Here is a 26,996-nt window from a genome sequence, read left to right on the forward strand (position 1 = left end):
AGGGAACAGTTGTGATAGGCCTGTAATTTGTGGGGATGGAAGGGTCCAAAGTCAGTTGTTTTAGTAGCGGGAGGACCCATGACTGTTTCAGATTGTTGGGTACCGAATTAGTGGAGAATGACGCATTTATGAGCTTGGAAAGGAAGGGGGCGAGGTCTCTTGCTGCGTCTTTTATTATCTGTGCAGGGCAGCTGTCCCCTTTGCGGTTTGATGGTTTGAGGGATGTTATGATTTTTTGCACTTCTAGTGCGGTTACGTTTTTGAAGGTGAAGCCCTGGTTAGTGTTAGGGGTGGTTGGTGGGCTGGGAATAGGGGGGCTAGGGGTGGGGCTACTATTGGAGAGTTGAAGTCTTTTATTTTCGATTTTTGTTTGTAGGCCAGTGATTTTGTTTGCAAGGGCACCTTGAATACTAGTGCACCAGAGTTGGTCCTTCACGGACGTGTCCATAGGTGGATTGGGGTTTTCTAACTCCATCAGGATAGTGAATAATTCTTTGGTACTGGAACTAGCATTACTTATTCTTGTATTGTAGGCTTCCTTTTTTGTGCAAATAATTACTTTTTTATAAAGGGAAGATGCATTTATGAGATTGACTTTATGTTCCTCTGATGGATTCATTTTCCAAAGGGTTTCCATTTTGGACTTATTATTTCTTAATATTTTGAGTTCTGGTGTATACCAGGAGTTGAGATGTGCTTTAGGTTTACTTTTGCGTAGTTTTAGAGGGGCAACAAGGTCAATAGCATTGGTAATGGCGTTGTTGTAGGTGTCTACTAGTAAGTTGAGGTCTGATGTGTTGGGGATCATGTTTAGGGTGGGTAGAACCAGTGGGATGAGGGCTTTGGCGGTGATGTTCCACTTATTTCTCGTCAGACATGCTGGTGCAGGTGGGTGCTGTATGTGGAGGGGGTTATTAGTACTTATGTCAAATGAGAGTAGGAAGTGGTCGGTCCATATAAGTGGTTGGGGGTCCCTGCAGGTAATGTTGCAGGTGTGGGCAACGAGCCAGTCTAAGGTCCTGTCTTTCTGATGTGTGGGTAAGGTGTTGAGTTGAGTGTAGTTGTGTTCGCCAAGTACCATGGCAAGGGAAGATGCTGGAATGTTGTGGGGATCATTGTAACCCAAGTTAAAGTCACCTAGAATAATATTCTGTGATAGAGGTTTAGATTTGTCGGCTATGAGGGAGGTTATATCTTCCTCGAAGAAACCTATGGGCCCAGGGGGTCTGTATAATAGTTCCAGGTTGATGGAGTTCTTAGGGGAGGTTTGAATTTTAATGGATAGGTGTTCGCAGGAATTTAGGGGAAGGGAGGTCACAGATCTAATGTCAAGCGAGGATTTGAAAATAAGTGCAACACCTCCTCCACGGGCATTAGGTCTGTCGGCCCTGAGGATGGAGTAGTTGTCTGGAACTGCGAGAGATAGAGAGGGGCCTGCTGCGATATGAAGCCAAGTTTCTGTGGTGGCGAGGAAATCCAGGTCTGCTGAGCGGATGATATCTGCAATTTCCGTAGGGTGGCCCACAAGGGATCTAACATTGAGTAAGGCTCCTTCAAGTGGCACAGAGTTTGCAATGCTGCTTTTATTAGTGATTTTAGTAATAGGATTACTGGCCATTTTGCTAAGTAGGGAAGGGAGTCTACAACCTAGTCTGTCTTTATGGGTCATGAGGTTGGGGTTGGCCGTAGGGTGATGTTCTATCAAATTGCGCAAGTTCTGGATGTTGTCTGAGTGGTCATCTGTGGCGAAGTTGGGTGGAGTGTTACCTAAAGTAATGCTCATTTTAGTACTATGGTCTGTAGGTTCACTGTGGGGGAAAGGAGGTAGGGAGGGTAGGAAGGGTGTGGGGCAGGGAATGGGGTGGTATCTAGGACAGCCAAGCTTGGCAAGTCCATTATTGAGTGGGATAAAACTATTTCTGCTACAAGGCGTGCAATCGGGCATAATGCGAACATGATCAATACTAGCCATGCTGGCATAGTTCAAATATGGATTTGGGTAGTAGCTGGCTAGCAACTATAAGGCACAACACAATCAATGTGGTCTGTTAGCGACCATAAGGCACAACACAATCAATGTAATCTGTTAGCGACCATGATGCACAACACAATCAGTGTGGTCTGTTAGCGACAATAAGGCACAACACAATTAATGTAATCTGTTAACGACCATAAGGCACAACACAATCAATGTAATCTGTTAGCGACCAAGATGCACAACACAATCAGTGTGGTCTGTTAGCGACCATAAGGCACAACACAATCGGTGTGGTCTGTTAGCGACCATAAGGCACAGCACAATCAATGTGGTCTGTTAGCGACCATAAGGCACAACACAATCAATGTGGTCTGTTAGCGACCATAAGGCCCACCGCAATCAATGTGGTCTGTTAGCGACCATAAGGCACAACACAATCAATGTGGTCTTTTAGCACCCTAGGGTATAACACATAATGCAGTGGGGCAGCATCTAAGCTCGGAATAGGATATAGATGCCGAGGGGCACACATTCAAGTACCTAAACCAGGCATACCTAGATTCGATTTTGGCAGAGTAGATTAAAAATGCATTAGTAATGAGCACACAAATGTGATTTGTCTAAGAGAGGAGGTAGTAGAGATGGCCACCAGAATGATTTACATCGAATAGGCGCTATACGGTACAGTTTGGGCACAGGGACTGGGTCATAGCTAGGACAATCTTTCTGAGAGAAAATTGGGTGCAAGCGGCACGTGCGCCACAGTGCTATCAATAGGTGTGCCGAACAGTTAGAGATGCTGTGACTAGGTCAGACTTAGAATAGCGATTATACAATACGTATGTCAACAGCAGCCGAGGCAACAGTAGCAGTACAGTACAATTTAGGCGTTGGGACCAGGACAAAAACTAAAGATAGTGGCTAGCCAAAACAGGTAATCTTTCACAGCAATCATAAATGGTTGTGTGTTATGGGTTGGGCAAGGTGCTAGGTCAGGGCTAAGAGCAATAGCTCTAGAATAGAGAGGTGCTTAAATCCAATGCAGCATTATCTGTGCAGTACAATTTAGGTATAGGTTTAGGTAAGGATCTAAACAATTGCTAGACAGTGCATGAATGTGTGAACATCGAACATCAAACACAGGTGAGCAGTGCCGTAGGTGAATTATAGTTACAGAGATACTCGGGTAATGTAAGGGTCGTAGACATAAAGACATGAATTGCAAGTGACAGAGATTTTTGCTGATACATACAGGCAAGCAAGTTGAAAAGCAACAATGTGCACATGAAATAAGTGGTTTATAAATACATGTGGGTAGTAACGTAAAAATGCATAGGTCACAGAAATATTGATCGAACAATGTTCAAGTGCATCAGCTGCCGTGGGCATAGAGTACAGATACAAGATAGTTGTCATGTACTGTGTAAAAGGGTACGAACCGGAGGGATAGATCAGGAGATCTGGGATAGAGAGGTATCGGCGGGCGTAAGAGTGTTGCAAGTTACCTTAGCTTGTGTTGTTCAGGCTCATCTGAATCAGGCATGGGTGCTTGCAGAGGCAGAAGGCATAGTGGCTGCTAGCTGGAAACGCGAGTTTAGGTAATGCAAGCGTGGTCTTTTGCATTTGTATGCTTGTTGTATCCTCAGGGGGACAATAGCTGACAAGACCGGGGGGGCTCCTGCTCCAAAGCACAACCATGCGCATAACAGGGGCAGAACAGGGCCTTTACACTGCAGGCCTTCACAGTGGAGGGCCGGCTTCCGCCTTGCTGGTGGATGTGCGTCAGGAGGGTTATACAAAGAGCGTTGCTTGGCAAAGTGACGCTGGCTAGGCCGAGAAAGCAGCGGCCATTTTAGATAGAGAGCGTGTTTTGAAGCGCGATTCCTACCGCATGCATCGGAAGCCTTTCTGATGATTTCAGGTCGGATGGATGTCGGGATCTCGTTCTTTGCATCAGGTAGGGCACTACTTCATTTAGCTGCACGTGGTGATGCCCGATTTCCAGGGGCAAGGTTCTACCTGGATGCTGGATGCTGGTGTGGTGGATGAGGGAGGGGGTTCCTGCCCTCTCCAACTGAAGACGGCAGTGACTAGAGAGTGTAGATATTCGATAAGGCATCAACAAAGTATCAAAGATAAGTGACATCTTGGGATCAAGGTGAAGAATCGTATGCTACAAAATGGATGAAGATATCAAGTCAGTTTACACGTGTACAGATGCAAAGGAAACGCAAGTAGACAAAGTAATCCTGAGGCTTGCTTTATAGTGAATAGATTACGGCAAGCGCCAACGTATATATATGCATAAAGAGTAAAGGATGGATGTTTCCACCACGTATTGTAGCAGTGCTGGACTCTAGGAAGAAGGCCTCATTTTCTAGTGTGTCACAGTAAGAAAACAAATTAATTACTAAGTGACGCTCAGAAAGGTGAGGCTAGATGAGCCATGAAGCCAAGCCAAGAAACCAAGGTCTATCAAGCTGGAGTGAACTGACATTGGATACAAAATCGTGTGAAAGAACAGCTCCTGTTCAGAAGACATGGACAAAACAAGGAAGACATCAGAGGTCTATTAAAAAAGAGTATTTTAAAGACAGTGAAAGCTCAATTCCATGGACTTCAGTAACGTGGAAGGATGACGTTGGCCGAGCAAGATGCTCACACCTACGCATGAGGGCAGAGCGTGCCTTCACTCCCCTGAATTCTCCACTGTACAGAACAAATTCAAGGCCGAGCTTCAAAGCCTAATTGACTAAACAGACCACTGAGGTGATGAAGGATTGATATGCTAATTAGTGGGAAGCTATGGTTAAGACAAACTCGCCAGCACCTGAAAGGCCAGCCTGCGTGCTGCTAGACATGGGTGGAAAAGTACTGACGAAGGTTAGAGTGCCTACCAATTGTAGGGGACCAAGCAATTAAGGGGACTATAGTTTGTGTAGCCAATGGGACGTTGTGTATTTAGTGACGTTCATAAGTGGTCATTTTAGGGGAGGGCTTAGTTGCCTCACCTGATATTAAGAAACCTATCACCTCTTTTACGCCCATTAGACTAGTATAGATCGTATACTTAGATGTTCACTGAAAGCCTATCACTGTTACTCGTAGGTTTTTGTAGTTTGCCACGTAGGATGACGTTGTTAGTAACGTAGGTCAACTTCAATGATGATAGTTTTTGATATATAAGCTCAGTTTTATATGAAACTAGTTGAGTAAGAGGATCGAGCAAATTCGTTGATGTTCGTTGTGCGCCCTGTTTTAGATAATTGAAAATAAAACAGTTATCCTTTTTTGCCAACTACCTGAGTCGTTTCGATTATTGATGTATGAATAAGATCTGCATCCCCATCCATCTCCAGGGTAATTGCTACTAATCTTCAAGGGCTGAGGTTATTCAGTTCACCTTTACCTAGGTCCTGTAAATCGTCAATCCCACTACGAAATAGAATATCCAACGGATAGCCTAGACATAGTCCTCAACGGAGGCAGAGTGTTTTGGGGGGTGGGGTTTGGGGAGCGGAGGGCAATACAAAGATCGGTTACAACAAGCTTGTGCAGCAACTTCATTGGCAAACAGGAAGGGGGGCAATGCCTCTAGGAGTCTTGTCTTTCCAAAAAGAAAGCATATGCTATGCAATTTACAGAGTTCCAGGCTGAATGGGTGATCTGTGCACAAGAAGATCAGGACATGATTGTACTAAACTAAGCTTTGGACAGTACGCTGTTGAGTATTTCTATAGACATGTAATCTCTAAACCGAAATACCTCCAGAATTATTGTGCTGCATGCCTAGTGATCCTACCTTCAGAGGCCAGTGGGGATGGAACCATTAGTGGTGGGTGCAGTGCTTCTATAAGTGAACTTGTCTGTATGACACACTGCTGCGCCCACACATCCCATTTCCACCCACATGGTTCAAAGTAAAATGGGACATTATTTTTGGGTACTCCATATAACTTGCTGTGGCGCCTTTTTTCCCAGCACTGGTCCATGGAAGGGGTACTCTTCCCTTCCCTGGAGCAGAGGCAGGCCCCATGATAATCACCATCTCCACCCCCCAGACCAGCTGGATAGGGAGTGGCGCGGCACCTGAAAATACAATTGCTGTTAACAGGAGATGGGTTACACCCTGAGTTCTTTCTTTACTAATGTACACAGACACCAAGGTTGATGTTATAGGAATCCCAATGGGGACCCCTCTTTATTTATGAAAACATATATTCTTTTTTAAAAACATTTCCTAACCCCTTCCTAATGTTTCCCTTGCGTGAGTAGCTGCTAAATAGGGATATGCTACGTCATCCCACTCTTCCTTAAAGGGGTCCCGGTGACCCATATGGTGAGTCTGATGCAACAGATCCTTTCCCTAACTCCAGGTACCACCCACATGGTGTGTGAGGCCAGAGGAAGGCCTTTGTGGATGGTCCCATCTATCTAGGTGGCCTCAGCAGGCCCCTGCTTCCTTCTACTACCTCATGCCAGGGTCCTCCCTTCCACCCACACTCCCTATAACAATAACATCTTACACCTACTTAACTTGTAACCTAATTAACATTCTCATTAGAAACTCATACTCCCTACATAACAGTTACCCTACTTAACTTTCATTATACCCATCAAATATTACAGGGCCTGTGGTAGCGGCCCTGTAGTCACGGTTAAGTTGCTCAACTCCTAGGAAGAGCACTTTTTGGGTGGCATATAACTTTGCTCCCCCTGGACGAATTCTTACCAAACTTTGCAAAAAAAAAGTATATGGCCCCCTCTGAATTCTTTTGGCAAGTTTGGTGAGGTTTCATCAAGGTGGGGGCAAAGTTGTAGGGGGGCCCCAATTCTATTTTTCATAGACGGAATGGAAAATAAATGTTGCTCGTGTCTACAGTCCAAACCCCTGGACGGATTATAACCAAATCTGCAGAAGGAGCGGCAGCTTGGACCCGAAAGTGTGCTTTTGTAAATTTGGTGTAAAGCCGTCCAGTATTTTTTTTAAAATGGCCCAAAAGTAGGTCAAACTAAATTAGTGATATCTGGGTTCGGTCCGTGGACTCACTTCCCTGTCTCTGATTGGTTCAGAAGGCGACGTGAGTTCCGCGGACATCAGGCGCACCCGCTGATTGGATGGTGAAAAGCATGAAAGCATGAAATATGTCAGATTTTTGGAAACGCCCGCCATGTTGGATACGCGGACATCCGCCGGTGTCCGTGAATATCGCAGCAAAAACCTATTAAAAAACACAGCATTGCACTTGTCAAACTCATCAAACAATCTCTAGGGAAGTGGGTGTTGATGAGGATGGGATATGGCCGTAAAAAGACAAAAAACAGGTGGTTTTCACCCAGGAAGTCTGTGAACACTCCGGATGGTTGGTACATTCCTGTGATGTTCGCGAACACTTCAGATGATCGGGGACATCTATGCCTATTTCTGCATACCTGGGTTGGTGAAAAGCAGTTTTTGGATGGCTTATAACTTTGGCGCTGCTCAATCAAACTGCATGAAAGTTTGGAATGTTATTCTAGACCTGATTCTGAATGGTTTAGGAAAGGGTGGAACTGTTTTGTCAAGAGGGAACAAAATTAGAGGGCGGGTCCCAAAATATTGTAAAGGCTTATAAATGTGGTGCCATTTGACGAATCTGCACAAAAGTTTGCATAATGATTTTAAATAGAGATATAACTGTTTTTGCAGTTTGGTGGGATTCTGTCAAGAGGGGCAAAATTAGAGGATGGGTCCCAAAATATTGTAAAGGCTTATAAATGTGGTGCCATTTGACGAATCCACACAAAAGTTTGCAAAAAGAATTTAGATGTAGATATACATGTATTTGTAAAGTTTCGTGAGATTTTTCTCAAGAGGGGGCTAAATTTGAGGGAGGTCTCAAAAGGATTAGATGGCTTATAACTTTGCTGCCGGTTGACGAATGTGGACAAAGGTTTTCAGAAAGATTATAGACCCAACCTTGAAAGTTTGTGTAAAGTCCTAATGGATTTTGTCAAGTGGTGGAAAAAATAAAACATGGGTGGATTTCCAGCAAACCCATGTAAGGAGCATTGGCAAGGACCTTAAAGCATGGTTTTGCAAATGTGCCCATGTTTTATTTTTTGACAAGTGTCCTAATGTAGGTACAAACAATTGTGACATACCTTTGGTGACTGAGGTATAGCCTGTGGCCATGGCCAATGGCCAGATTGTCTGGGTCATGGCATAAGGTCGTGAGCATGAGGGACGACAAATGGGGTCAAAGTGGCCATGTCCACCTGGGACCGGCTATGTGGTAAAGTTATTCAAAAGTGGGATAGCTTTAAAAGGGAAAAATGTGCTTGTGGCAATATGGTTATAGGGTTCTCTCATCGCCTTCTGCAGGCTGCGATGGAAAGGGAAGATGGTGTCTGTACGGAGCCCCACCTTTCCTTTGCATGGTGGTCATCTTGGAAAAGGATTTTCCTTCCTACAGCGGGACACCTCATGCCGCATTGGGAACCCGGGGTGCTAATGGCTTTCCTCCCCCATTGCAGGGGCTGGAATGGGGGATAACGGTCCGGAACCCTTGTTATCCGCCTTTGCTTTGTTTGGGCCAATAACTTCCGCTGCCGGGCCGCTATCCCCCCCTGGGATGAACGCCACATAATTCTCATTAGCATAACACAAAATGCTGGAAAATCTTATTCACTCTATGTACTTTACTGAAAAATGTAAAGTAGATGGAGTCTATAAGATTTTTTTCTTGTTCTAGTTTTTAACTGTGAAAGGTGGTTCCTAAAGGAACCTTACTTTTGTTGTTTTGTGATGTATTTTATTTTTCAGGAGAAGTTAGAACGTAAGGTGGCGAGGGAAATGAGGGAAGAGGTACCAAGCACTAATATGAAGGGATTCAAGAAGGGGGGTGGTTGGAGCACCGGGAAGGTGTGGCTACCACGCTAAAACTTGTTTCTTTGAGGTGGGTGCATACTGGCAGCCTGTTGTAAGAACCCAATGGGGCAGTGCTCAATGCCCCCGGTGAGAAGATACAGAGGGGTTGGGGATTCTTCCGAAGTTGGCACTGTACACATAGCTCACATGTTTAGCTTGAATTCAATTGAGTTTGTCATGTTTCAATTAAAAAAAACGAGGAGAGCTTATTATTCCCATTGGGCCATTGTTTTTAATGTTACAAAAGGTGCCGACACGTGTTTCGACCACTTGGGGGTCTTTATCAAGGCTAAATTTGTCAATCAATAATCAGCAGTTTTTACATTTTTAACAGATATTAGGTTCAACAAGAGTGTCACATAACATTAAACCACACGTGTGCCTGTGGGGATAGGGTAGTACAGTGTTGCATAGTGTTAGTGACGTGGATGAGAAATCAATCAGCATATATACATTGTCAAATCACATGACAAACGCAATTGAATTAAAGCTAAACATGTGAACTAAGTGTACAGCGCCAACTTCGTAAGAATCCCCAACCCCAACCCCTCTGCAACTAATATGAAGGGGGAAGTGTACAGGGGAAGATGTTGCATGTGTGTTACTTCTACGGTAGGGGGCAGTGTTTCTCATGCTCCTTGATTACGGCTTCAAAAGCACTTTGAAATTGCTTCCCCAAAGATATGGATCAACAGCCTCTTTTATTGCTTGCAAAGTAGCTGGTGGGATTTTGTGTCCGGCAGAAGTACCCTGTGTGGTTACAGTATTGGTTGAGGAAAATGAGGTAGAGGAAGACAGCCTAACACTTGCTAAGAAAGGAATAACCTTTCTGAGAGCATTGCAGTGGTTGGATTTGGTGTGGCGGCGCATGGAGGTGGTCCCGTTTGAGTACTGTCCAGGTAGTCCACGAATTATTGCAAAGTTGCGCTCCGTGCATTTCACTTTGGTAGCTTTAGCCTTTGCTACATTCCCAACAGTGGTAAATAACTCTCCCACCCATGATTCCCTCTGGGTGCTATGTAGGCACTTACTCTACCTCATCTTCTTGGCCCTCTTCATTATCTTTAGAAGTACTGCACTTTTTTGTTGTTGTGTAGGTCCTCCAGCTGGTGTTGCTGGTGGTTTATGGTCTTTACATCGAAAGAGTTTCCAACTAAACCCTTTCCATCGAAAGATTTGCAACAAATTATTTTGCATCGAATGTATGTGTGTGTGGGATAAATGCATTTTTGTAATTTCTTTTTTTGGGGGGTCACTCCACCCAAACCCACAATGTTTTACTTTTAAAAACTCACCCCAAACATAATTCACCCTTTATCCCAAACACACATACATTAGATGAAAAAAAATGTTTTGCAAAACTTTCGATGGAAAGGGTTTCGTTGGAAACTCTTTCGATGGAAAGACCAGGTACCGTTGCTGGGGAGGAGGGATGGCAATAGCTGATGCCATTTTTAAGATATATAGCAGTTTTGCTAATATTCTTCCAAGTATGTACTTTCTTCTAGATTGTTGATGGATAATGAGTAAGAATAGGTGTAGGAGTTGTGCAAGGGTAAATTTTGAGCATGAAAGTTCCTAGATCAGTAGAAAATCTGAACTGTCCTCGAAGCACGGACCTGATCGCGAAGTGTGGGCGCGTTCGCAGACACATCATCATGCCGCGCGTGAGCGCATGGTCATGTGGCACTGTCTGGAAGGTCTGCGATGACGTCAGATGTTTGCGGACGTCGACATACACAAAAACAGTGGAGAAAGTTGCAAAAATTGTACAGAAGTGTTCAAAATGATGCTAAATCGTGGGAAATTGCAGAATTTTAAGGTGAAACTTTGTAAATTGGACAGAAATGTTGCTAATTCGGGGTAAGTATGATATTAGTAAGTTGTAAGAAAATAGCATGCACTGGTAAAAACCCATGAAATTCACTGAAAAAACGTTGTTAAAGGGACGTTACGGTTAACTTGCAGTAATACCAAAAAACCTCAGAAATTCACAAATTATGGCAATCTAAGCAACCATAACCCGCGCCACCACCGTGCACTGCTCAGACTAACACCCACGACATCAAAGATGACATCACAAATGCCATTGATGATACCACTGATGACATCACATGTGAAATCAATTTTGATGAAAAGAACCTACAACGGGTTGTGTTTATAATGTTGGTAACACGATGTCATGGGTGATCGGGAGACCTATCATGAACTACTTAATCTATTAAAGAATGTACTCATCTAAACAACATTGTATTGCAATGTTTTTAATACAGGAACCTACTCATACATAAACATATGCAATGGCTGCAGCATGCATCATTGAAGTACAATATTTATATTCTTGTAATTTTGGATAGTACAATAGTGAATGCTACTTTATCAGATTATTGAGTAATGTTAAACATGTAATAACTAGCTAACAATTCAAGACTTACTACACACTTGTGCTAGTACAAACAATACATATGAAGACCCACAATGCATACAAATCAGAGGCACATACAGGGAAACTAAAGTAAGGAAGAAAGAAACAGCATCATCAGAAAATGTTAATAACATTAAAGTTTATATTAATGTATACAAATGAATTGTGTGTTTGAGGCCTGCTTATTTCCCCATGTATGTGCACCATGAGCTAAGACCAAACCCTAAGGAAAGTACTTTAAGAATGTATGACAAGGTTATTGTCTTGATAGATAGTACCTTTTGAATTTTTATATTCTGACTGTCAGTGAACAAAACCACCTGGCCTAGATATGTCAGTGTACAAAAATAACTGGCCCAGATATGTGATGTCATCAGTGATGACATCAGGTTTTTATATATATATATATATATATATATATATACATATATATATATACATATATATATATATATTACACTGCCACGGTAGTGGCCGTGTAGTTATGGTTAAGTTGCTGTTTCCATAGGAAGAACACTTTTTGGGAGACTTATAACTTCGCGCCCCCTAGACGAATCCTCACCAAACTTTGCAAAAAAAGTATATGGCCCACTCTGAATTTCTTTGCAAAGTTTGGTGACGGTCCAGGGGGGGCAAAGTTATAGGGGGGGTCCCAAACGTTTTTTTCCCCATAGTTTCAATCGGGGAAAACTTTGCACACGGCTACAGGCAAAACCGCTGGACGGATTTGCACCAAATTTGAGGCAGTGGCCGGGGCTTGGGCGTGAATGCGTGCTTTTGCAAATTTTGTGCCAATCCATCCAATAATTCCCTTAAAAACAATCAAAAAGTATGTCTCTAAAAATTAGTGATATCTATGTCCGCTCCGTGGTCACACTTCCCTGTTCGATCCGTGGAGAACATTGCAATTGGCTATTTCGTGGCATGCTGCCCGCGACTATGTTGCGCTTTCACCGATTGGTTGTAGCACAGCGTGAAGTGAATCGTAATCTTTCGATACGTCCACCATGTTTACTTCGTTTTCTGTTCAACGGGAACATCGGCGCTAACATACGTAAACGAGGAAGGCACCAATGCACTTATAACACTTATGGAACACTGTTTCGAAAGATGAGCGTTAATGAGACGTGGTAGTAGAAAGTCAAACATTGAAGTATTCTTGTTAGCATTGGCATACAGTATAGTGGGACTTGCTACTGATTGTACGACATGAACTTACTTCTTCCATTTTACAATCCATAAACAACATTACTGCGGTCAGAGTGGCAGGAATCTGAGGCAGCCACCTGCTCTATTTCGTACACACAGCCCTTCTGCACGTGTATGCCAGTAGCGGTTCTCATAAATAGACGCTGATATGTTGTTGCAAAATGAGAATGTATTTGCATACGGAGTGAAGGCCACTGCATTTTCTCTTTTCAACACGAGCTCAGTACGGCCGCATATTTGTCGACACCCATAAGGGTCCCTTGTTTTTTAACCTTGAAGTACAGGGAAAGAGTAGAAAGAATGTAGGGAGTAACAGTTTGAAAAACATATCGTTTGATAAGGTTATGCTTCAAAAACTTTTGCACGGACCATGAGAAATTAGTTCCCGAACAGGCAGTCTTCCAGATACACTAGTGTCTGACTACTGCTAACGCAATGGAGGCGCTCCACATCATGTCAGCGTATTTTTGCCGCCTAAATTCCAAATTGACGTTATGTTTTAGTTTGTAAAAAAGAAAATATTTTCCCTAATGTTTTACAAGTGTTATGTGCCATTGCAATTTGTTCCCTATTATGGACATTGCACATTGTCGCTGTTTGTAGGGTCCCACTACATTTCCCAAAATTAAAATAATATTTAATAAGAAAGGCATGTGTTACAATTTTTTTTGTGCAGTGGTTGTGCAGTGATACACGTTTTATTTCCCCTTCCACCGCACAGCTACTTCCAAAGAAAAATGTTATTATTAATAACAACGTTTCAGCTTTCTGTGCGGTTTGATTTATTTTTCCAATTATGGACATTGCACATTGTCGCTGTCCCTAGGGTCCCACTACATTTCCTCCTATTGAATACATTTTTTACTGAAAATATTATGTAGTACATCTGTGGTTTAGCCAAGGGTTGTGTATTCATACATCTTTTAATTCCCATTTCCTCCTCAGAGACTTTCTTGCCTATTGTGATTGTCACGGATTACAGAGACCAAGTGACAGGTTTTTTAACCGTCAAATGCAACTGTTTATAACCGACTGTCTCAGCATCATCGTTCACTGGGATGATCGTGTGGGCCCTTTGTGTCCTTACGCAGCTGTCACTATAAGAAGTAACACTCCATCCTTTCTGGTTACTGTAGATCACAGCAGTTGACGTTGTCTTGCACATCCATGGGGGAGGAAAACGACTATTGTGGCGGCAACGCCTACTTTCTGTGTGTGGAAAAAAACAACCTGACCTTTAACATTGTCAATGTCGACCAAAGAGACAAACCTAATACTTCTATGGAAAAGCGAATAGTGCTATCTTTTCGCACAGTTCATTGTGAAACAAAACTATTTTAGTACTTGCATAAGGCGATGATTTTGCTCAGTTTATTGTGAAATAAAACTACTGGGCAAATTCTTAAATGTTAGTCTTTTCTTTACAAATTCACTCTCTGTTTTCACAATGTGGCATGCTACGTTGCAGGTCATAATGTGTTATTTTGTAGGTGCTACATCACGGCACGTACATCCATATGGACACATTTGTTTAAGCTGCCAAGGAATGTTGTGGATAAAGGTACTCCATACCACTTGCATTGGCTACGGGAGGGTCTGGGCCATCTCATATGCAAAAGTGCCGTCAGGCCAATTTCTATCACTGTCAGCCCAATTTCTGTCACCCAGATGCCCTATGCACAGAAATGTTTGTACAATACTATATGGTTACACCCTCCCAATACACATATCTTCACACCTTTCCACCTGTGTCACTAACAAAATTTTGTGTTGAAAGGTGAGTGGTAATGGTGTTGCATCCAATATTTCTGACGTCATTCTGCTTCGCATCACAGAGTTTGTTTGGTATTTTATGTCAACGTAAATACAGTACCCCTTTGCTGTTTTTACGCACATTTTTACAGAAAAAAATTAGTACATGTACAACACATGTATGTAAATGTCAATGACAACGACTGAAAAGCTTTGTGTTGTGCATGTGATATAGTCTTTTCATATTTAACGGTACAGCTTCTGTCTCTGAGGGGCAGCCTCTATGTATGGGTAGTGCCCACATTGTCGGGTTATGCCTACTGGCCTTTACTGCAAGGGAGAGAACATTGCATTGATGTCACCATGTTCACCAGGGACTGCCTTTCTGGTAAAAGTCTTGTTCATAACCACATATTTATCAAGGAACACAAATGGGGTGCTGCCATAACAGTAACACAGTTTCTTTTTTGCTTTCTGCAGCCTGCAATGGGACGGGAAGAAGGCTTTCTATCCAATGCCCGTCTTCCCTTTGTATGGTGGCCATCTTGAAAAAGGATTTGTTTTCTTCATCCGGGAACGCCGGAGGCGTTCCGGTTGAAGACAAAAAATCCTCTTTCTTGGTACGACGAATTACTGCTGTAAAATCTCGATTGCCAATGGCATTCATCCCCCACTCTTTGGGGAGGAATGGGGTGAATGATCCAGAAACATTGGTATGCATTCTTGCTTATATTGTGTTGCACACTTGCATTGTGGAGTTCTGTGGCGGAAATTTTGCAGTTAGAAGGTCTTGCAACAATACCTAATGTATTTTTGCACTATCAACCAGTTACACATGTCATTGTGAAGTGTGTATGACTGTTCGAACACGCCCCCATGCTATACGTCAGCATATGACAATGTGGAATTCTTCGAAAGGTGGTTAGTTACTTCAAATGTTCCTTTACAGTCGTATGCTTACGTGTTACTATTGGAACCCTGATAAATGTAGTCGAAAATCTTTCTTACAGTAATGTTATGATGCATTTATACTACTAAAAACCTATGGCATTCAATTCAAAAAAGTTTATTACAGGGAGGTTATGGTTACGTTGCCCTCCCAAAAACCTGTAAAATTCACTACAACAAAAACTTTGTTGAGGGGTCGTTATGGTTAAGTTGCCCTACGAAAAACCTGTGCACTTCACTAAAGGAAAATGCTCACCCTCCCCATTGTGGTTCAAATAAAAAATGAAAAACCTCTGAAAATCACCAGTTATGGGAGACTGAGCCCCCTTACTTTCCATCACCACTGTGCACTGCTAACACTAACACCCAGAACATGAAAGCTTTCCTCTGAAATGTCACTGATGACATCACTGATGACATCACATGTTTAGCCTATTTGTTTTTGTTGCCATTACATTCAGTAAAAAAACTTTGTTAAAGGGGTGTTATACTTCACAGTGAAACCAAAAAACACTGCACATTCCCCCATTATGATAATCTAAGCAACCACAACTGCCCGCACCACTGTGCACTGCTAACACTAACACCCAGGACAAGAAAGATGACATCACAAATCTGTAGGTTTAGGGTTAGATAGGTGTTTATCACACCCTCGTGCAAGTTCAATAAAGAACCTTGAACTGTGATCACTTGTGTCTGTCTTACTATTGCCACCATGTCTTCCTTACATATGGTGTCAGAGTGGGATGTGATTCAATTGATAAAAATTGAAAATCCATGCTGATAATTGTCGTACCACCAGAAGGGGAAAATAGAATCGTTGTACTCCTCAACTTTGACTGTGTATCTACTCTGAAAGAGGTTTTGCTCTCTCAACTACATATCCCGACTGGGCAACAAGATCTCAAACTCAATGACTATTAGATACCCTCCCTCTCTCTCATTATAATATGCATGAGTGGGATCGAATAATACTGAAAGTTCGCTTAGCCTTTACCTTTATTAGGCCTAGTGCCCTAAACCCCTCCGCTCCTGAAACTTTTTATTTTGGTACCCAATTACCATTCGTTGCAGGGCCATCAGGGTTAGAGACCAACCTACCAAATCAATCCCTTTGGCAGAATCAGAGTCAGAAAAATTAGACGACTTTAAAACGTTATCCGAGAGAATCGAAACCTCTTTTTTTTCTGATTCAGAATAAAACACTGAAGGAACCCTTATCCCAACAGAAGAAATGGCCGACCTAGCAGCTGTCATAGACCAGTTGGCGGCCCATAAAATGCAGGCCAAAGCTAGGATCCAAGAAAACTTAACAAAATTGGTTGAGTTACAAGCCAGAATACCACAGGGGATACTTCAACCATACCTAGAAGGTGAAGATCTAGGTAAACTTTTTCTGAATTTCCAACGATTAGCCGAACAGCTAGGATGGGAAGAAAAGCTAAAAAGGTGCTATTTGGGTCTTTGCTGAAAGGTGAATTATAGACCGCCTACCCACTACGCCCAGGGAACCACGTTTGCATCCATCAAAGAAGGGCTGTTGAAAAGAGTGGGGCAAACTTGTAATTTGTATCAGCAGAAATTGAGAGCCATTAGATTAAATCCAGCAGAAACCCCCTAAAAATGAGTGAACTTGTCAAAAACACTGCAGCCTTTTGGATCAATAACAAATCCCTAGAAGAGCTAATAGAAATTATCACATTAGAACAGTTCACCAATTACTTGCCCCCTTTTTTGAAAAGGCCGTCTTACAGTTAATGGATCTACCCTAGCCGTGGCCATTGAAACTGCACAAAACCACTCAGATGCAGCCAAACACTTCCACATCGAGTTGAGGAATGGAAAGATTACAAACCTATCCACCTACCTCAATCTCAGGAAGTAGACAAACAAGGAGGGACATACAAAATCAAGGAATGGATACTTAAAGAAAGACTAGAAGCCAAGAGATCTGACCCTAAAAACAAAGACAAAAGTAAAAGGGAGGAAACTAAAGGAAGCAGACCACCCCCTCTTATCTGCTGGGCATTTAACCAGGCACTGTTCAAAAAATGTAAAGGATGAAACTATGGGAAATAGGCTGTTTAAAGGGAGAAGAGTGGGAAGAACTCGAAGAAGATCTAGTGACCTTTAGACCTTTAGCATATGTTTGTGTCAGTCTTCTACTGACTTCACATATGAAAAGGCTTGGGTGAATGGGAAACAAGTAAAGGCATTAATTTATTCAGGTAGCAAGCAAACCGCTATACGAGCTGACTTGGTCACAACAACAGAACTTGAGAACGCTACCCTAGTTAGAGTCACCTGTATACACAGGGACAATGAAGTATACCCGAAATACCCATGTACATTAACATCAGGGGCGAGTCCTGTTTAATATCTTCAGCTATCATTCATGGACTCCCTGAGGAAGTTATTCTGGATTGGGATTTCCCTACCTTTTCTACTCTCTTGCACGAACCCTACCTCCCTTTGGAGAGCTTTCACCACAGGATTGCTTGCATTCAAATTACTACTCCCAAAACACTCCAATATGGGATTGGGAAAAATCAGAACCCCATGAAATGCCTCTGCGATATAAAGAACCTATAAAACCTGAGTCAACCCCTAGAGACCAGTTTGTGGGTTATTTTTGAGAGACCAATAAAACGACCCCATCTCTACCTATACCGTCCAAATAAAATTGATGGAATATGCGAGAGTTCCTGGATATATCTGATCCCTGTTCTTTCCCAGGTCTTAACAGCGAAGAACCGGGATGAAGACCAGTCATATCCACCTCGCATAGGGGAAGGGTATGTGAGAAACCTGAAGGTGTCTCACCCGCTAGTCCCCAGGGATCTGTGATCCAGGTGGCCAGGACACGGCCATTGCTTTTGGCTCCAGGTCCTGGGGGTGGACCAGTGCGGGAGGATCACCTGGATATGGGGTCATCAGGGAGTGGAAGTGAGACACTGGAGGGTGAGATGAAGTATCCCCTTCCTTGTAACGCATTTCCCCATTCTACCAGGTAGGACACCTAGGAAATCAACCCCCTCCTTTCCCTACATGCACACTTTCTCACGGACTATTCACTGTGAGCTACAACGGACTAACACCAGAGTCGTACACCTGACATGTCCCAACACCATGGTCAGGCAAGGTCAGGCAATTATGGATCATTACACACACCTGACTTCCATCACACTTCCCCAAATGGATAAAATGTGGAGCACGAAAGCACACTCTGAGCAAGGCAAAACACACGAGGAAACAGCAGTTCCAAGATGGCAGTTTAATACAACGAGAAAGACGGCGAGACCAGAGTGGGTTGCAAGGTGGGAAGCACCCTTGACCTGAAAAGACTGTTCATGAGCCTTGGAAAGTAAGAAACTGAAGACCAGGGACTAAGGCTGACCAAGCCTGCACAGTGTGTCGGAGGTACCCGGGGCTCTCCCGCGTCGATAATCAAGGCAGGGAGGAGAGATTGCCGCCGTAGTACTGTCCTTGGCTCCTACAACAAAGCGGGCGCCAGAAAAGACAACACAGCAGATGAGTCTGAGAGACTGATACCAAACCAGATTTTGTTTTGAACCAAGGTTGCAAGCAGCAACATTGTATTAAGAGAACAGTGTGTGAGGCGTTTGGGATGAGCAACACGAATATAATTGGAAGCTAAAGGAAGCAGTTGAACTTTATAATTGAACTTTGGGAGGCCAAGAAAAGATACCATACACAGAGTGGTCCGGCGCCACATGGGTGCTCACTCGAAAGTCTCTGTTCGGTATCCAACTGAATACTGAGTTTGAGAGAAAGAAATATTGAGTTCGAAATGGTCATGCACGGGTGAAGCTAAACCCTGTGCACTTTCAACAGTCTTATTATAATTTAATGTACATCACAATTGGTCCGAGCCCAGATAAGGGAGACTTATTGAATGAAAGAAAGGCATCTGAGCCCAGGAGAGGGGAACCAACGTTGAACTTTTGTTAAGAAAAGGATCTGAGCCCAGCGGAGTGGGATCCAGGGTGAACACCCAAGTTGAATACTGGTGAAAAGGAAAAGAATGTTTGCATGTTGATTTTGGTACAGCAGGCCCTCTGCATCTAGAGACTTGCAAGAAGTAAAGAGACTTGCACACAGAGGTCTTGAACTCGGAAAATGTTACTGTATCCTCGTGCTGCAGAAGCCAGAGTGTGTGCTTTACTCGAGTGATCGGCCTTGCCCCGTGCTGAAAACGTGGGGAGGGGAGGCCAGTGGCCCGAGCATTCTGACATTTTATTTTGTGAACACTTCTTTCCTTTTCATTAACATTACCCCACACTATTTGTAAATTAGTGGTAAGGATTGGCAATAGGTTTTTTAGTATAGGCCCTTTTATTTTGACAAGACTCCACTAGGACTGCATTATTATTATTTGATGGTTGTAGCTTGCTCCCACCCTAGATTTAGATATACATAGGCATTTATCACACCCTTGTGCAAGTTCAATAAACACCCTTGACCTGTGATCACTTGTGTCTGTCTTACTATTGGCACCATGCGTTCCTTACACCTCACTCAGCCTCTCTGCTGTAAAAAGCACCAAGACGGATATAATGGTTTTAAGGAGCAGGGGGTAGCCCCTTCTCTATCAGATAGTTTAAAAACTACTCGATGGATTTCAACTAAACTAGTCGAGAAACTTAAGTCAATGCTTTGTGCCCAGGTTGTTTCGTGTTTGGTCCACATCTGTCCAGTGGTTTACATGCTACGGCTGTTCCTAAACTGCACTTTTTCTATATGGAAAAATTAATGGGCTGAAAAAGGTGAAAGTTTGGTGTGTTGTTTTCTTTTTTTTAACAAATCATTTTAATTGAATTTGCAAAACATAAACAGGCACGTGTCATGTGATTAAATATCTTAACATTACCCCCCCCCCCGCCCCCGGCCTCCACTTCCACCATTGAATATCAGGCCCCCAATCAAACAATTCTGGACTGCCACAATCCCTCTTGCTCAATCTTGTTTCCTCCGCATCCCCTGCCCTCTCCCCACCTCTCCTTTCCTCCCCCTTAGATTTCATCAGCCGTACCTATCTAACCCCTCAGGGAGGTCGTAGGTCCGGGTTCAAGTTCAGTTTATCCCACGTCTCATGCCACACCATGTAGCGACCCTCCATGACCTCCCCATTCCTCAGTTGATAACTCACGTCCCATTCGGTTCTTACCCATTTATGCCAAGCCCTGTGCCAGTCTCCATTTTGAGGCCCTCCTGTGCCTTCCAGGCCATTGTTACCACCATCCTGGCCAGTACTAGGCCCAGTGACATAACCCTGGCCAACACCTTGGCACGGCTGCCCCTCCCTACAGGTATCAACCCAAGCAAGCAGTGTTTGACCGAAGCCTTTACGCCTATACCGACCAGCACAGTCAACTCCAAGCAAATTTCATTCCAGAAGTCTGCCACCCACTCACACCCCCAATACATATGCAGGAATGTCCCAACCTCTTTTCTGCACCGCAAACAGGTTGGATCCGCCCCCGCCACCACCTTAGTTACCCGTACCGGCATAATGTATGCACGCTGGACTAGTTTATACTGTATCCATTGAAATTTGGTGCTCCGAGATACCCGCTTTGTATGTTCAAGAACCCTCGCCCATTCCCTATCAGTGAGTTGTTCCCCCATGTCCTCTTCCCATTTGGCACAAAGTGCTACTGCTGCTGTATCACATTCCTCTCAGTTGGCTGCATAACGTTCCGACACTCCCTGTGGTGTTTTGTTTTCTTAATAACTTTCATTTTATAATGTTACCCGAATTTTCAGTTTGGGGTGGGGGCCTTGATAAACCTTTTGTTTTGATAATTCCATCCAAATCCATCAAGGAAATCAAACGTTATTAGCAATAGAATTTTGGAAAAAAATGGCTGCTTTTTTATTTCTGAAAATCCTGTCAGCCTCTCTGCTGCAAAACACCATGGGAGATATAGCTATAATTTTATTTTAACAACTACTGGATGAGACAACCCCAGACCTCTCCCGAAAATCGAGTCAAGTTGTTTTGTACGTGTTCCAATTCCGTCTAGCGGTTTTAGTTGTGTGCTTAGGCAACAATGTAACTTTTTCTCTATGGGAAAATGAATCAGGACTAGGCTGGAACAGCTTTTTTTTTTTACTTTCTTAATTACTTTTTTATTTTTTTAATGGATCCTTCCCCAAATTCTGCATCTGGGGGATCCCGTGAGTACACTTTTGTTTGCAGATTTTCAGCCACATCTGTCATACGAGTCAAAAGTTATTAGCAATACATTTTTTGGGTTTCCTATGGAACTCAATGCTCAATTTAACTATAGTGTGGCACACTGTTATATTTTTTTATCAGTTGTCACACCCAGCTCTTTCACTTTGCTGATGTGTCAGAGATTGCCAAGCTCAATGGCAATGTGATAGCCTAGAGGATATTTGCTTTTGGTGATGGGCAAAAAAGCACAGTGGTCCATTTGATTTTTGTGATCAGTTAGTGGGCATCTCTCTCTTTGATGACAAGTCAGAGGGCTCACAATGGCATGCATTTGCTGAAGGGTTCCAGAGGCAAGCCTTCTTACCGTGTTATTGATGGTATTCCACTTGATCTTCTGGGCATTGATCTGAAGATGCCCAGTGCTTTTATACGCTCCTACATTCAGGAAGCCCCCTCCATCGCTGGCGTTCCAGTCCCAGAAGACAATATCAAAGCCTGCTGCTGAATCTCCAAATCGATCAAATCGGATTGATCGATTGATCAGAGAAAAGTTCAGATGTTTCAGCGCTTCAGTCACCTTGTTTGGGAAAGACAAAGGACATGTGATTGAGATCCGGTTCCACCAGAGAAAACAAGGAAAGTCTTTGCAGACACCGAGAATCTACGGTTATTTAGACTAGTGTAGACATTTGCAGAGATGGGGGATCGAATGTAATTTTGAATTATGGACAGAAAAATTATATACTTAGTTAACACGCTTGCACCAAAAATATACAATCTCTGATAGCTCAAGCAAGTACATGTAAATGAAAGAAGCTTAGTACATATACAAATGTAATGGATTTATTTCCAAAGGACTGATTTGAAGCATCAATCCGTCTAAAAAAGCCAATCTATTGGCAAGCTCTGTGTTAAGGAGCAGCCTGGCCACATTAGGCGAGACTCGCTCGTGTATGCTTAAAGTGGCCAGGCTGCTCCCTAACACAGAGCTTGCCAATAATTTGGTCGCATCCTTTACTCTTAAATTGGGATAAGGAAAACTTGGCGCTATTATTGGAAGTCAGCGCACAGCAAAAAGGATACAATCCAACTGTTCAATGCCTTGAGAAAGACCTAGTGTCGAAACACGTGTTTAGCTGCAATTTGTAAATTCAAGGCTATTGAGGATCATGGAGTTATTTCAAGATTACTTTGCAATCTGTGTTTTTTTAGACTGATTGAAGCTTAAAATCAGTCCTTTGGAAATAAATCCAATATATTTGTATAGGTACTAAGCCTCTTTCATTTACATTTACTTGCTTGAGCTATCAGAGATTGTAATAACAATCTTCTCAATATTTTTGGTGCAATCACGCAAAAACTAAGTATACATTTTTTCTGTCTGTTTACAATAAGGGAGGCGTAGGATATTGCCTCCATTTACTTAGCAACGCACCATGCAATTTTCTTTTTGAATACACGAGTCACACTATAACTGTTATACCCCACGGTTTCCTTACTTAATTTCGAATTACGGTATGGGTGTTCTGTCAGTCTACAGTGGAAAAGCGACATGTTGGAGCTACATAAACTGATAAACACCAACATAAATAGGAACTACTGAAAATGACGCTGCAAGAACTCTAGCAAAATCGAACAATTGCAATATATGTACACATATTTAACAAGAAAGCTGCAAACTAAAGACTAGGAGAGTGTTTTCTGGCAAGCATTTTGTTGCGGAATTACATACAATAGCTTTCTTCTGAGTTGCGGAATTCTGATCCCCCTACACTCCCCTCCTACCTTTTAAATCAAGTTCTTACACTGTTTTTCCTGACGCCATTTTCTCGTGAAACAAGAACAGGTACAATAAACTGGTCAAACAGAGTTTCACTCGTTTCGGCCTTATTCTCCGTGCTTTCATCTAGTAACGTGTCATACATAGCGAGGTCATAAATGAAACACATTTGCGCAGTAGGCCTTGCACTATAACTCCCCTCAGTTTGAAAATGACCTCGAATTTTTTGTTCAGTGTCATGTATACATTTGGGCACACTTTCCCTCTATACAATATAAGTGGGAATTTATGTCTTCATGGACATGCAGGCTGAATTGTTTATTTCTATTGCAAAATGTTCTGTATCTAATTGGCTGCACAGTGTATTAAACTCCCCAAAATATTGCCTTTTACAATATGATAGAGACAGAAAGAGATTGCTGAAACATACATTGTGGGCCACTCTTGTTTTGGCTCAACGTGAAACGACTCAGTAATTTCGTGCTGTCAATGTTTGGTAGAAGTTGTAGCCGTGGTGAGCGACATGGAAGCTGAGGCTATTTTGTGAAAATTAGAAGAATGTCTATGGAGCTATGCCTGGTGTATGCGAACGTCTTGGCGTTACTATGAGTCACTGGAGCTGATTAAAATGTGTATGCGATGAATATGTTTGTAATGGGTTTATTGCATCGGTGGGAACGAGCTGGATGTTTCCAGTAGGTGAGGTAATCACTGAACATTTCATGAGAGTCATTGGAAAACATGTTCTAGATAGACTTTCTTGATACACGTTGTTAAAGTACCCCTATAAAAGGGAAGAGTGCCTTGTGAGCAAGTCCATCTGTGAAATGAAAGCCTGTGTGTGCAACCCTGAGAAATAGACTAAAAAAGGCAGGAGACCAGGGTGGTTGGTACACAACCAGGGATAATTTCTGTTGTGAGCAAACCAGGATCAAAAATGGATCCAAACACCAGATTACTGTATGCAACAAATGAAGCTGTTGTTGAATTGGGTAAGCATTGCCTGTAATCCACTCTATGTCGTGGAGCTCTGTTTGTGAATTCTACTCAACCAACTCTATGTTCTCACAGGTAGCCTGCCAACCATACATCACAGTTGCAATGTATGCCTGCAGGGCCCTATCTATACTCCACCAAGACAGTGTCAATGTTAGTAGGCAGACATTGAACCTCTGGAGATGGAATGGGCCTGTAAGGACAGATATGATAGGATAGAGCCGAAGGAGACTTTAGCATTAAGAGTGGCTCCCAGAATGAGATTGGGTTGTATCATAGCCAGGGCTCAAAATTGGTTTTGTGCCTCTTCATCAAACTATTTCAAGCAGTTTTGTGGTGCATGGATCCTTACTGGGTCTGTTTGTGCGCGTCTGGATTATTGCACGTGGCATGGACCAGTGCACATTGGCGAACCCTAGGGCACTTCGGCAAGACGTCAGGAGAAAAGAATGGGAGCTGGACATTTGAGCACTAGTGCATGTCACAAACTGTTAAGAAGAGAACATGCACACAACTTGCTAAAGTGCTTCAATGATGTGAAGGTTTTGTAGGGCCGAAAACCAACCTGATACTCCCCTGCATCAGAATCACAGTGCCACTGAATCAGCTTCCCACACCACGAGACAACTTTCCAGGATTAACTTGGCGCTACGACAGTGTGGAGTACTGGCCAGGGAGTCGATGCAGGCAGGTCATGCAGCCCATTCTGGAAATGGTCTTGAGGATGGTCATGAAGCATGTTGAAGATACACAAGATGTGAGAGCGGCCATTTGGGAGAAACGCCTTTATCAATGGTAGACCAACGCAGGCAGGCAGGAGAGAATTGCCAGAAAAAAAGAGAAAGCTTATAGCAGGGAAACCAAGGAACAGAATGGATAAGGTGAACCCCCTGATTAAGGACAAAAGTGTAAACAATGTTCAGAACAGGAGGTAAGTTCCAGACAGGTCCGGGAAAAATAGACCAGATAAAGCAATGTAAATATGGTGATTATGGACCAGACAGGACACAGGGCGATGAGATCATCAAGATAAGTCTAAAGTCGGGGAGTGGGCTTTATAGCCTCTGATCAGTGGATACAACCAGACATTGCTGCAACGGTTGCTGTGACAAACAGTGATGCTCTTGAACAGTGCATGTGTAAAACCCGGGGATCAGGCCTACGTCTATGCATGGTGTGATCATCATGGCAGCACCCTGCATGGCCAAACGAGGGCCACATTCATTATCTGGAAAAGCAGGGTGCCGCGTTCCCCCGACCCAGCTTTGCTCATAACTCATCCAAAGCCAGCACCAACAGGGGATACAGGCAACAGCGGTGGCCATGCAGTACAGGTACATATCCGTGAGCTTGGTGCGTGTGATATGTGGAGCCATATTCCCTCTCCGGTTCACAGGAAAGACAACAAACAACTCCTGTTTCATACAAGGTGCATTGAAAATTGAGTCCAGTTCCCAAGATAGATTGCAGGTGACATAGCCCTTCCAATCAATCAAGAAATAAAGTTGGTGCTGTCTAATCCAGGAGTCACCTATTTCCTGAACTTCAAATTCTTGGAGATCTGGATGAAGCACTGAGGCAGGCCTTGTCAGAGAGCTACTTTTGGGATCAGAGAAATAAGGCTTCAGGAGGGAAATGTGAAAGACTGGATGGAAATGCTAGGAGGGTAGTAGTATGTAATGAGAGGCTACAGAAGACGGGTGTTTTACTTTAGGAAATTGACCCAGGTTCCGGGGAGCAACCTTACTAGGTAGGCTTTGCATAGGGAGATTCTTTGAGGACAACCATACCTTATCTCTCATCTATATTTCTAGTTCTTGTGTTCTCCTCCTGACCACCCACCTCTTCTGAATGTGGTCCAGAGAGACCTGCAGTGCCATTGCCAGCTGTTGGTGTTGTTCTTGAATCTAGTTGACCATTTAAACAGCTGATGCTACTGGGCTGGGTGTGATAACCCCGAAGGGCATCAATTTTTGGGTGCATTCAGGTGGAGCAAAATTACAGACCGCAGCCAATAGAAAAGTGTAAAGTGTTTTTATAGGCTACCTCAGCTATGTCCAGATGGTCACTCCATTTACGCTGAGAAGCATTGAAATATCAGAGTAAGTATTGCTCCAATGTTTGATTGGTCCGTTTCATTTGTTTGTTGGTCTGGCGGTGGAACCCAGAGCTAAAAGCACAATGTATGTTAAATATATTGCGGGTGCCAGTGGGAGATTATTTTTTCTGGAGATTATACACTTCATATAGGAAGGAGAGCGCCATCTGAGTTTCTGTATGTGTTTTTGGGAACGGAACTAAGTGTGCCATCTTAGAAAAACATTCCACTCACCATATTGCATGTATTTATGTTTGAGCTGGGCAGTATGCCTATAACTTAATGTCCGCAGTGTGCCAAGGGTATGAGGCTATTTCTATAGGAGAAAACAATCCCACTGGGTTTCTTCACTATGTTTTCAACTGAGCACAGAAGAGACATGCTGCCACATAAGGTTGAACTTGTTGAGCACTTTCATTCCACCAGAAATGTACAGTTATGAGTTGCAATGTGACCTTCCAACCTTGATGGCCTCCAATCTGGGAGTCGTGGAAGCCAGGCAAGAGCAAGGACCATAGTTCTGGATTTGGGGCATACAGTTTTCTGTAATGGGACAGATAACATTTCAAGCGGTGGATCCTTGTGTCTTTCAACAAACAGGATAGAGCAGAATCCCTGGTGTTTTCATGTTAATTTGATGGAAGAAATGACTGAATGATGCATAGAAAGTGCCTGGAAGGAATGATAGGTATCTGTTT

The 26,996-nt window shown here is 43.1% G+C and overlaps 1 protein-coding gene across 1 annotated transcript in view; it reads right to left on the reverse strand.

Moving 5' to 3' along the window:
• The window catches only part of TAS1R2 (taste 1 receptor member 2), a 66,983-nt gene that overhangs the window by 9,911 nt on the left and 30,076 nt on the right, over nucleotides 1-26,996 (reverse strand). Inside the window, exon 4 of the mRNA XM_069610014.1 lies at nucleotides 21,789-22,001. Within this exon, the coding sequence (XP_069466115.1) occupies nucleotides 21,789-22,001 (213 nt within the window). The remainder of the gene's footprint in view (nucleotides 1-21,788; nucleotides 22,002-26,996) is intronic.

Source organism: Ambystoma mexicanum, chromosome 8, assembly GCF_040938575.1.
Source record: "Ambystoma mexicanum isolate Mex_15411 chromosome 8, UKY_AmexF1_1, whole genome shotgun sequence".
In the NCBI taxonomy this organism is placed as follows: Eukaryota; Metazoa; Chordata; class Amphibia; order Caudata; family Ambystomatidae; genus Ambystoma; species Ambystoma mexicanum.